Source organism: Hyaena hyaena, unplaced genomic scaffold (genome assembly GCF_003009895.1).
Source record: "Hyaena hyaena isolate Hyena2069 unplaced genomic scaffold, ASM300989v1 scaffold_35, whole genome shotgun sequence".
Taxonomy (NCBI): Eukaryota; Metazoa; Chordata; class Mammalia; order Carnivora; family Hyaenidae; genus Hyaena; species Hyaena hyaena.
The window spans coordinates 2,757,000-2,769,237 of NW_024080667.1; the positions used below are offsets into that span (position 1 = coordinate 2,757,000).

Genomic DNA, 12,238 nt, shown 5'->3' on the forward strand with positions numbered 1-12,238 from the left:
CACACAGGGCAAAACCAGCAGAGTTGAAAAGCTGGCTTGAGGGAAAAGGACGAAGCAGAATGAAATGGGGACACATGGCTGTCTACTCAAGTTAGAAGTACCTGCGCCCCCACCACGCTGTGTATTCTATGAGGATCATGAGAATAGAGGGGCACTTGGGGGGCTCAGTTGGTTAAGCGTCTGACCCTTGGTTTCGGTTCAGGTCGTGATCTCACAGTTCGTGGGTTCGAGCCCCACATCAGGCTCTGCACTGACAGTACAGAGCCTGCCTGGGATTCTCTCTCTCTCTGTCTCTCTCTCTCCCTCCCTCTGTCTGCCCCTCTCCCACTTGTGCTGTCTCTGTCTCTCTCGAAACAAAGAAAAGGAAAAAAAGAAAAGAAAAAAAGAATGGTGAGAACAGAAAGAAACACCTTGAACCTGTTAAAATGGTCCTCTGTGGGGGAGCAGGATGGGAGTGTGGAATGCAGGATCAAAGAGAATAAATGAATGAATGATGAGTGAATGCATGCATGAGTAGAACAAGAGAGGCATGGTGTGCACATCATGAAAAATAACATGCACGGGCGCCTAGGGGGCTCAGTCGGTTGAGCATCCAACTCTTGGTCTCTTGATTTCAGCTCAGGTCACAATCCTAGGGTCTTGGGGTCGAGCCCTTGTGTTGGGCTCTGAGCTAAGAGTGGAGCCTGCTTAAGATTCTCTCTCTCTCTCTCTCTCTCTCTCTCTCTCTCTGTGTCCCTCTGGCCCCTCCCCTCACTTGCTCGTGTGCTCTCTCTCTCTCTCTCTCTCAAATGAAAAAAAAAATGCCTTGAACTGAGAAGGATTAATGCAACCTTTTGCTCCTGACAGTCCCCCTCATTCAGTTCTAAAATTAAAAAAAAAAAAAAAAAAAAAGGCACAATGGCAGGGCTGTCATTATTTCCACGAATTGGTGTTCCATCCTGTGGGTGGGGGGACTGAGACTCAGGAAAGGGCTCTGTAGCCATTGCTTTCAGGAGCTCGGCTCCCCCGTGGGCTCTGCCCTGGGTGTGCCGGGTGTGGGAGCCTACGCTGGGCCTCAGTCTCCTCATCTGTGTTTGCTGGGAGGGCTACGGGACCCATCTTGGGGCTCTGCCCCCTGGGGCGCTCCCCCCCCCCCCCCCCGGGCGGCCCCGTCTGCCCTGGTAACTAGGTACCTTTCTTGGGTTGTTCTTCTCCACCACGCCGTCCCGGTCTGCGTCCACATCCAGGGAGATCTCTGGGGACAGACACACCGGTGAGTTGCTGAGCCTGCCAGGCCAGGTGGGGCAGGACCAGGGCCCAGAGGAAGACCCGTGCGTCACACCTACGCTGGGTCCCTGGAAGGGGCAGGCCTCGCTGAGGTCATCTGACCCAACCCCCTGCCTCAACGCCCCCGCAGACCCCGTTTGGGCGGGGGGCGGGATGCGGTGGGCGGGATGCGCCTCACTACACACGGATCTAGGCGCCGTGGCTCAGAGGGGCCAAGTCACCTGCCCTGGGTGAACAGGTGCGTTAGTAGAACCGGGGCACACACCGTGTTTGGTCAGATCGGAAGCTCATAGTTTGAAAACTTTCACAGGGGCTCCTGACTGCCTTTCCCGTCCTCTGCCCCGGTGGTGCGCACACACGCGCGTTTGTGCGCCATCTCTTCTAGAACATCCGCCTCCCGCCAGTGTTCTACTGTGGGCAGGAAACCGGGTCCCCAACCCCTCTCCATCTCAGGGTGCCCGAGAACCAGGTTGTCTGACAGAAGATTCAGGGCGAGGTCTCTGTTTATTCTTTCTCTGGGGGAAGGGGCGTTTTATGTCCTCAGACCCGTCCTGGGGACACGTGTCATGGAAACTGCGTGGGGCAGTGAAAGGAACCCAAGATTTAGGGTCAAGACGGTGCTGGGTTCGAACCCTGCTTTTCTGCTTACAAGCTGTGTGACTTTGGGCAGGTTAGACAGGCTCTCTGAGCCCTCATTTCTTTACCTGCAAAATGGGGCCCTTTCTAGTAAGAGGAGGTGTACTAATCGCAACAGTAGAGGCACGATGGACATTTCGAGCTGGATGCCTCGTTGCGGGACCATCCTGTGCACCGGGGGATGTTTAACAGCATCCTTGGCCTCCACCTGCTGGATGCCAGGAACATCCCCCAATTTCAGCCATGAAAATGTCCCCAGATATTGCCAAATGGCCCCCGAGTTAGAGACTAATGGGGTGGGGGGGGCAGGGGAGTTGTCCCAAGATGAAGGGAGTGTCACATAATGGGGTGAGCCAGTCCGGATCCTGGAAGTGCCCATGGGCTCGGCCCCACGTTGAGCATGACTTGGACAGAGGCGGGAGCTGGGTGGGAATGAAGGCATTCCTCGTCTGTCCCCTTGGCAGGCAGGCTCTCTCCCTGGCTCGTGGGGAGGAGGGTCCTGGCCCAGGACACTGGACACTGATGTCACCTTTCCTGAGGCAGCTCACCCCGGGGATTACAAGTCTTCCCTTTGCCCAGAGCCCGATTCCCTGAATGTGGTCTTTCTGGGTCTAGAAGGAGGCAGGGCAGGGGAAGCTCTGAGGGTACTTGGTCCTTGGGACAGGCAGCACCCCAGGGTCCCCACCTCTGCCTCCCTAGGGATGCCAGGTGCTATAGGGCATGATTAGGTGAGCTTCTCCCGCCAATCCCATCTGCTCAGCGGATCATCCACTATATTCTACTTTGTTGATTATTCACTATATTCTAGGTACTAAACCAGGCATGGGGACGGGGGTGGGGGTGGGGGAGGGGGGCGTTCAGGGCCCAGCGCCTGCCCTGGAGTCCTCAGTCCCGTGGCGTATATGTTACTGTTGCCGTTGTACAGGTGAGCAGACCCAGCCTCAGAGATAACCTGGAGGCGCAGGGTAAGGATGCTAGGGACAAAGTGGTGCAGGGGGTAAAGTGTTTTGTCTCCCAGACCTCCGTGAACGGTCCAGCGGGACACGCCCCAGTCAGCGCTGCCTTTCGGGGAGGTCGGCTTCCCGGAGCTCCGCCCCCGAGAACCAGCCACAGGCCCCGCCTCCTTCCGGAATCCCTCTCTTTGCTTTTCAAGGTAACAATCTGTCGTGTGTGTGTGTGTGTGTGTGTGTGTGTGTGTGTGTGAGCGCGCGCGCGCGCCGGTTCCCTGTGCCAGAGGCAGAGGGCGTGCCACGCAGGGAGGCATTATCACTCACCCTGCCACCCCCACCCACCATACAGATGAGAAAACCGAGGCACCCGGCAGGGCAGTGACCATGATGTCCTCAGACAGTGCAGAACCCGGCATCCCTCTTGGGCCTCCGATGCCAGACCCCTGGCCCTGGTCTGTTTCCTCCACTGGCTCAGCCCGATCTCCTCCTTGGGCTGTTTCTGAAACCCAATTCCGCCTTCAAAGACCCAAGACTTGCTCCCTTTGAGGTCATTCCCAGAGCGGCTGGCCACGCCCCCACCCTGGCAGCCCTGTGGCTTTCATCTTGGGGTCAAGGTGGCGCCCCACCATGGCGGTGGTGGGTCCATGAGAGCAGCGGATCACAGGAGAGAAGTGATGAGGCACCTAACTGTGGTTTACCTGATGACAAATTCCTGAAGTTAAAACTGTTTATCGATGTCCTATTTGCACATAATGCGAAAAATGCAAGTAGCACCAAACAGCTTCTAAAGAAAAACAGCCGTTTCCTGTCTACCCCATCCCCTCACCTGCCTGAGGCAATCTCCGTAATATGCTTTGTGCCTCTTCCTTGATTGGTTAGCATCAGACTGTCTCACTGACTTCCTGTTAGAATATTCAGGCATCCCAGGCCCCCTTATCACCCCCACTTATCACCCGCCTCCCAACCCGAGGACTTCTCCCCTTCAAAGCTTCCTCCAAAGTCCAATTTAACTAGATTCTGATGGGATGATCCTTGTAGGGACAGAGAATAGTCCTCTCATGACCCACCCAGAGCTCTGCCCTCTTGAGATAGCTCTGTCTTCCCCTGAGGGCGGGGTGGGGGGAGGAGAAGAGAGGACATCTGTTTCGGGGCGTCTAATCTTCAGACGACATTTCCCAGAGGCTCTGAATCCTACCTCAGCTCCCCAGAATAGCCCCAAGGTGTCAGGTGGCACCTGGGGTGTGGGGCAGATTTATGGGAAATGTCACTGGGACGGGGTTCAAGGTAGTCTGCCCCGAGAATCTAGACACTGAGGCTGCAGGCTTGACACAGAGGCATAAGCATCTTGGCAGGGCCCTGGCCCCCGTGGCAAGTGGCTGGGTGCCCGGCCTTGTTATGTAACTGGGCAGCCCGGGGTGCAGTGGGGAAGAAGGGCTTTCTCCCCCACAGCCAACTAGGGCAGTCATCCTAGGCCCTGGGTAAGGGGCACAAGGAACGAGGTCCTTAGGTTGACGCTAAAACTTAAATCCTGTTGCCAGGACAACAGCAAGGAGGAGCCCATTCTTCCTCTCCTGTCTCTCCCTTCCCACATTCCCCTTAAGGGTGTGTGTGTGTGTGTGTGTGTGTGTGTGTGTGTGTGTGTGTTTGCTAATCAGCCCTATCTGGGGTCTTGAAGATCCTTGGGGACCACAGGGCCCCGAAGCCTTCATTCTACAGCTGGGAAGACGTGAAGCTAGAGGGGTGGGCTACTTGGTAAGGTCACATAGCAAGTCCTCGGCGGGACCGGGAGCCGAGACCTGGTTTGGCCAACAGCGCCATGGGTTTATTTCCAAATCGCAGGGGGAAAACTGAGGGACAATAAGGATCTTCAGCTTGGCCCAGGCAGAGCGAAAGTGTGGCTCCCGCTAAGCAGAGGGAGAAAAAGTCCCGAGTGAGCATCTTTGCACACACCATCCCATCGGATTCCTGTGAGCACAGCGCGCGGTGAACCCCACTGGGCAGTGAGAACCCAGAGGCTTGGTGGGGGGTGACGGCCCCAATGCAGCTGAAGGGGTAGAGCCAGAACTTAGACTTATTTCTGTCTACTCCACAACCAGGGCTCTCTCTGCTCAGCGCGGGCTCAGGACAGAACTAGGGTTCAATGGGGGGCACCTGGGTGGCTCAGTGGGTTAAGCATCCGACTTCAGCCCAGGTCATGATCTCGTGGTTTGTGAGCTCGAGCCCCACATCGGGCTCTGTGCTGACAGCGCAGAGCCTGCCTGGGACTCTCTCCTTCTCCCGCTCTCTGCCCCTCCTGCACCTGCTCTCTCCATCCCTCTCTCTCAAAATAAACTTAAAAAAAAAGAAAAAAGAACTAGGGTTCAATGGACTCAGATATGTCCCTGGAGGGAGGGAGTCCCACCATGAGGGGATCTTTGGGGTGTTTCTGCCTCTAAGGTACCACCCCTGGGTGATTACTCAGGACCTGGGGCTCAAGGCTCCTGTGGTAGATTCCCCAGGGAAGACAAGACCTGGAGAGTCAGACAGACCAGTGGGTCCCTGGTGGAACAGGAAACATAAGTTCAATGCGTGAGTTTTTCCACAAAACTTAAGTTCTGCAATGTAAGTGACTTAAGTGACTTTTAGTCTGAAATCATGCCCCGCCTACGTTTTAGTCATGACAATGTTAAAAATGGCCCTGAGCTTCTGATACCATGGCCACCAGCCGCAGGCGGCTACTGAGCAGGTAAATGTGGCAAATCTGATTTGAGATGTGCTCTGGGGACACAGTCTGGGTATGAAAGTGAACATAAACTAGCTTGCTGATTTTTTTTTTTAAATATATTGGTATCGTGTCAAAACGATAATGCTGTGATAATTGATGGTGAATTATTTTATTGGCGTCTTTTCTTTTTGTCCAAGCATCTAAATGGTCAGGCTTAGGGGCGCCTGGGTGGCTCAAGTCAGTTAACTGTCCGACTTCAGCTCAGGTCATGATCTCACCATTCCTGAGTTCAAGCCCCGCGTCGGGCTCTGTACTGATGGCTCGGAGCCTGGAGCCTGCTTCTGATTCTGTCTCCCTCTCTCTCTCTCTCTGCCCCTTCCCTGCTCATGCTCGCTCTCTCTCTCTCTCTCTCTCTCTCAAAAGTAAACATTACAAAATATTTAAATGGTCAGGCTTATTATTTGGGGTGGGGGGTGCGCATCTTCCTGGTCTGTGGAATCTACTATCTGGAAGTGTAGTTAGTATGTTCTGGGGTCCCAGCCCTGATGTTCCTTCTCTGTACAAGATTCAGGGTCTTTTAGTGGAGAGGGGGGCCCAGTCCTGCTTCCTCCCGGGGAATTACCATGAGCCGTGTCTCCCTTGCTTCGGTGGAAGTCCCGCTAAAGGCACCATCAGCCCTCTGGGACCACCCCCATTGGCCAGGCCTCCGGCTGCTGCCCTTCTTGCTTTGTCGCCAGGCGGCCCGGTCCCTGGGGGATTAGGTTACTCAGGGCTAGTCATCTGAGACAACCTCACGTGCACAAACCTGCCGGCTCTCCACTGCACCCGGGGGGGGGAGGAGGGGGGAGTTTGGCACCTGTTTCCCAGGGCCCCCGGAGGGTGTCCCGAGGACCCCACCCCAGGGCTGGGCTCTCCCTCAACTGAAGAACTGAAGAGGACCCCTGCCCATGTGGCCCGGCGCCCAGGCAGGTGAGTGCTGTGTGGCTGGGAAGGCCCTGGGAGGGGAACGATCCTGAGCCCTGGACTCAACCTGCTATGGAGCTGCTGTGTGACTTCGAACAAGCTCCCTACCCTCTCTGGGCCTTACTGTGCCAATTGCCAAATACAGGGCTTGGACTGGGTGAGTCAAGGACTCAGGCATCTGTGTGTTCTCAGGGCTGGGTCCAGGGAGGGCAAGAGGGTGGCTGGGATAATCAGGAACAGAGCAAACTTTGTAGACAGGCCACTTCCCTCACTACACTCCTCCAGGCTGCAGGGCAGAGGCCAGGGAGGAACACATTTTGCTCTTTCTTCTCAACCAACATTGGGGTGAGGTGCTGGCAGCCCAGGGCCTGCCCCCTCCAGGAAGTCCCCCAACCCACACAGAAGGGCCTGGGTGGCCGTGGCATCACTTCTCGGGCCTGCGTGATTCAGAGGAAGTTCCGAGTGCCAGGTCTGCGAGGCCGCAAAGGCACCGAGCTACAGCCACACCCACTTACCAATGGCCGTGAGGAAGAGCCCCGCCTGGTCGATGGGCATGCTCCCCTCCTCCTCATAGTAGTTGACGGTGACCTTGGCAGGAAGGGGCGCATCGGGAGGAAGAGAAGAGCAGACGTCACAGATCACAGGCAGGAAAATCTGCAGCGACCCCCTTCCCTGACTCACACCTCATGGCCTGTCCAGCTGATTTTCTCCCCGAACATCTAAGCAGTCTCCTCCAGGAAGCATTCCTGGGTTGGTGGGCTGCTTCTCTCAAATTATCCAACTAGGCAGGGGACTCCCCTCCTCTCAGAGGGCATCCAGGGTGCTGACTGCTTACTCTGGTGCATTCTGCTGCCTGTGAGGGGTAGAGGGCCTGGGTCTCACATGGTTTATGGCTGGTTCCTTTAGTAACCGGGGCACGGGGCTGAGGTTGTTTGCTTTGAATAACACCCAGTGCTATCACTGCCATGAGGCACATGGCAAGGTTCATAATCAAAGAACCCAGCGAAGAGACATCTGGTCCAAGCTTGACCACTTGGGCTAATCACCCTGCTGCATGGGCCCCCAGCCCCCCATTCAGTAATGCTGAGACCAAGGACTTTAGGGGGGTACCTTCCAGTGATTCTAACATATCACTCGGCAGCCTACAGCGTTAACCTTCCACGAAGCCATCATTCCACGGTCTGGCACGGAGCTTCCGCAACGGTAGCCACCAGCCACAGGTGGGCACCGAGTGCGTAAATGGGGCAAATGCGATTTGAGATGTGCTGTGTGGCATGGACTTGGTATGAAAAAGAACGTGTGCCAGCTCACTAATTTTTTTTTTTTTTTTTTATGTATCATGTCAAAACGATAGTATTGTGATCTATGGAGTTAAGGAAAACACACTGTGAAAAAATTAAGCCCACCTGTTTCTTTCTGCTCATTCAGCGTGGCCACTAGAATAGTGGCAGTGATGTGTGCATGGCTCGCATTCGGTCTGTACTGGGTGGCACTGGTCTGGCTCGGCCCCTGGGTCCCGCCACCCCCGGAGGACCCCCCCCATGCCTCCCACGCCGTGGTACCTTGTCACTGCTGGCCTCGGTGCTCGCCTGGCTCATGGTGACCCGCAGTGTGGTGCTGGGCGACAGAAGCCAGCGCTGTTTGCCATTGGTGGCCACCTCCTCAGCCTGCCCGTCACGCACCACCTCTACCCGCACACGCTCCGAGTGCTTCAGGCTGAAGGTATGGGCCTCGGCCGGGGCCGCGCTGCAGGGAGAGAGGAGAGCAGGTCAGAGGAGGCCATCCCCAGGCAGGTGGGACAAGGGGCTTCAGAAAAAGACTCCTGGGGGGAGGCAAGGTGGCAAGGGCGCTTCTGGGCCTGGGGGCCCCCAAGGGACCAAGCTGCACTACCATCACCTGGTTGTGAGAAGGGCCCTTGGTAGAAACATACATTCCCTGGGCCTGTCTTGTGCCCACTGAGTCAGAACATTCGAGGCTGGGGCCTGCGGATCTGAATCCTCAATGGCTTCCTCATGCTTCCGATGGGCAGCCACGTGGTACCTTACAGGTGCAGGCAGGAGGCCCAGACCAAGGAATGAACTTGCTCCAAAGGCGGCGCCCGCCCCCCACCCCGTGTCTGAGCTGCAGGCAGAACTTGGTTGAAAGGCGTCAGAGCGGCAGGCGCCCATGTGCCGGGTCTGCCCAGGGAAGGAGCCTGGGACTTGGGTCCTCGACGGGCAGGGGTGGGTTGGCTCTGTCACAAAGATCCCTCCCGCCATGACTTTCTTTCCCAGCTTGGAACTCCCCCTGCGGGGAGTGTGTGTGTGTGTGTGTGTGTGTCATTCCTCGGGGTTCTGGAGCGTTTTCTAGGAAAAGCTGATACACTTGGAATTCTTGAGAAGCCATGAAGATTTCAGGCCAGGAAGCGAACTGGTCTGATCTGGTTGCTAGGCAGGTTCGTGTCCCCAACACAAATTCACATGTTGAACCCTTTGTCCGCAACACGACTGTATTTGAAGATAAGGCGTTTGGAAGATAATTAAAGTGACATGAGGTCATGAGCACGAGGTCCTGTCTGCTAGGACTGGCCGCCTCAGAAGAAGGGGAAGAGAGGTCTTTCTCTGTCCCACGCACTGGGGAAGGCCGTGGGAGCTCACAGCAGCCACCTGCCAGCCAGGAAGTGTCCCCACCCGCCCCGCCCCCGCTGGCCTCTGATCTCAAACTTCCAGCCTCCAGGGCGGGGGGAAAGAATTGCCTGTTTTTAAGCCCGCCGGCCCACGGCATTTTGTTACTGCCTAAGACACTGGTTTAAGGGGAGGTGACAAGAAGGACTGGGAGACAGGGAGGAAGGCGCCCAGGGTGGACGGTTTTGCTAAATCCAGCCCCCAAGGTTACCAGAGGCTAAAGAGGGCTCGGAGGGATTTAGGTGGGATTCTCGTGGGATTTGGGACTAAGACATAGATGTAAGTGTCAGCCTCGCAGGCACATCTGCTGTCCAGAGGGCCTGGCGCTCCCGGGTTCCCGAACTGTTCTCCACTATGGTCGGGCCTCAGAATCATCAGGCGGTGCAGTCTAAATCCTCAGGGTTTCTTTTTTCAAGGCTAGAGATTTGTGGATCCTCTCCCCGGAGAGTCTGGCTGGCAGAGGGGAGGTCTGGCTGAGGCAGCTGCCGGGGCGAGCAGTGGCCAGAGGCTGGATGAGAGGTTTGGGCCAGAGGTTCTCAGAGCTCGGCAGCCTCACCTGGAGGACTCGTCTAAATGCAGATTGCTGGGCCCTCCTCAGAGTTTCAGATTCAGTAGCTCTGGAGTGCTGAGAATTTGCATTTCTACCTTTCCTTCCTTCCTCTCTTCCTTCCTTCCTTCCTCCCTTCCTTCCTTTTCTTTCTTGAGAGAGGGAGGGCACAAGTGAGCAATGCACAGAGAGAGAATCCCAGGAGGGGCAGAGGCAGAGGGAGAGGGAGAGAGAGAAAGAAGCGGGGCTCCTCTGAAGCGGGACTCGAACTCATAAACCATGAAATCACGACTTGAGCCAAAGTCAGTTGCTTCATGGCTGAGCCACCCAGTTGCCCTGCCTTTCTACCGTTTCTGAGACCTGTTGGTGATGCTGGTCCAGGGCTACACGGGTCTAGAGAAACAGTGGTCTAGACGCTAGGCAGTGCTGTCTAGTGGTTAGAGCCCTGGAGAGGCCAAGGTCGTGAGTGTGAGTCTGTAGAGGGCACCGGGCAGTGTGTCTCTGAGCCAGGCCATGGACTGAAGGCTGCTGGCAAAGACCCCTGGTCGGGGGCACAGCGGGAGAGAGCAGGTCAGGGTCTGGCAGCCCGTGCCCGGGGCTGGGGAAGGAGCTTGGACAAGAAGCTCTGAGGCCACCCTGTTTCTTGTCCATCTGCCCCCTTCTAAACTCCTCAGCCCATCTCAGGGCCACCGGGCTGATCTGAGGCTGGACACTTGTTGGCAGAGGTCTGCTGTCCTCTGTCCACACCCCTCGTTAGGAGAAGCGGAGTCACAACGAAAACCTGGGTTGGGGAGTCCACTTGCTTAACACACATTGGGTTTGAGCCTAATTTTGCCACTGAGTTGCTGGGGGAGACATGGGTGTGTCCCATGGGCCTTCTGAGTGTCCATCTCCCGACCCAGAAGGGACTCACCCACCTCTCCTGTCCCACGGGCTTTGTCTGTCATCCGTCACAGGGCAGGAGCTGTTTGTCATCCATACCAGGGCTTTGGCCACGGGGTACCTGTTCTGACCGTGCGCCCCCGAGGGCAGGGACTGGCCTCCCCCATCCCCCCTCCTTCAGAGACCAGCGCAGGGCTGGGCACATCACACACACCCCAGCAAAGAGGGTGGAGCTGAGCAGGACAGAGGTGAGCCTTCTAGAAGTGCCAGGAGGCATCGTCCTAAGGGCATGTGGGTAAGGTGGCTGTTAGGTGGCATGTGGACGCATAGCTGAAAAGAAGATTCATGTATTTATTAAATATGTTATCCTTTTATAGCAATTGATAAAGGATTGCCATGTATGGGAATAACATAAGCTCTCTATTTATTTTTATTAAAACATTTTTAAAGTTTATTTATTTATTTTGAGAGAGATAACACGAGAGAGAGAGAGAGAGAGAGAGAGAGAGAGAGAGAATCTCAAGTAGAGCCTGAGCTGTCAGCACAGAGCCCAACTTGGGGCTCAAACGCCCGTGAGATCATGACCTGAGCCAACACCAAGAGTCTGACAAATCACTGACCAAGCCACCAGGCACCCCTATTTACTCATTTTTTAAAATAACCCCCATGACCTTGTGATCAAGAGTCGCATGCTCTGCCCACTGAGTCAGCCAGACGCCCTCTGCAAGATCTCCATTTAAGATAAAGTCAGGGGGGGCGCCTGGGTGGCTTAGTCGGTTAAGCGTCCGACTTTCGCTTGGGTCATGATCTCGCGGTTCGTGGGTTCGAGCCCCGCATCGGGTTCTGTGCTGACTGCCAGCTCAGAGCCTGGAGGCTGTTTCAGAGTCTGTGATTCCCTCTCTCTCTGACCCTTCCCTGCTCACGCTGTCTCTCTCTCTCCTAGAAATAAATAAAAACATTAAAAAAATTTTTTTTAAATTTAAATATTTTTCTCATTTTCATTGGGTCACTTTCTTACTGCTGAGTTTTGAGACTTTTTTATATATTTGGGATACAAATCCGTTTATCAGATATATGACTTGGAAATATGTTCTCCCAGTATATGACCTGTCTTCCAATTTTCCGAAGTGTCTTTCAAAGAGCAGAAGTTNCTGTGCTGACTGCCAGCTCGGAGCCTGGAGCCTGTTTCAGTCTGTGACTCCCTCTCTCTCTGACCCTCCCCTGCTCACGCTGTCTCTCTCTCTCTCCTAGAAATAAATAAAACATTAAAAAAAAAAATTTAAGATAAAGTCAGGGGCGCCTGGGTGGCTCAGTCAGTTGAGCGTCCAGTTTTTGATCTCAGCGCAGGTCCTGATCTCATAATTTGTGAGTTCAAGCCCCGTATCAGGTTCATCTCCTCTCTCTCTGCCCCTTCCCTGCTCAAACTCTCTCTCTCTCTCGTTCTCAAAATAAGGAAATAAACTTAAAAAACTAAATCAAGTTATAAAATGTGAGTTGATGTAAAGAAAAATGTTAATAGTACTACAGGTAGAATATGGTTTGGGGAAAAATCACGCGTCTGAGCAATTGTGGTCTCAGGTCAGGAAAATATTTCTCCAGCGCAAGTCCCCGCTTTGACCATCAACTT

At 55.0% G+C, this 12,238-nt stretch overlaps 1 protein-coding gene and 1 long non-coding RNA gene across 3 annotated transcripts in view; one reads left to right on the top strand and one right to left on the bottom strand.

Annotated features, from left to right (window-relative positions):
• The window catches only part of PADI2 (peptidyl arginine deiminase 2), a 46,900-nt gene that overhangs the window by 23,770 nt on the left and 10,892 nt on the right, over positions 1-12,238 (bottom strand). For both annotated transcript variants that reach the window (XM_039228970.1, XM_039228969.1), the window contains exons 2-4: positions 8,082-8,265; positions 7,035-7,107; positions 1,173-1,234 (exon numbers count right to left, since the gene is read on the bottom strand). In XM_039228970.1, the coding sequence (XP_039084901.1) occupies positions 1,173-1,234; positions 7,035-7,107; positions 8,082-8,265 (319 nt within the window). The remainder of the gene's footprint in view (positions 1-1,172; positions 1,235-7,034; positions 7,108-8,081; positions 8,266-12,238) is intronic.
• Positions 1,690-4,760, top strand: LOC120229762. Its single transcript, XR_005527837.1, has 3 exons — positions 1,690-1,762; positions 2,921-3,055; positions 4,692-4,760. It is a non-coding gene; the product is annotated as an uncharacterized LOC120229762 (long non-coding RNA).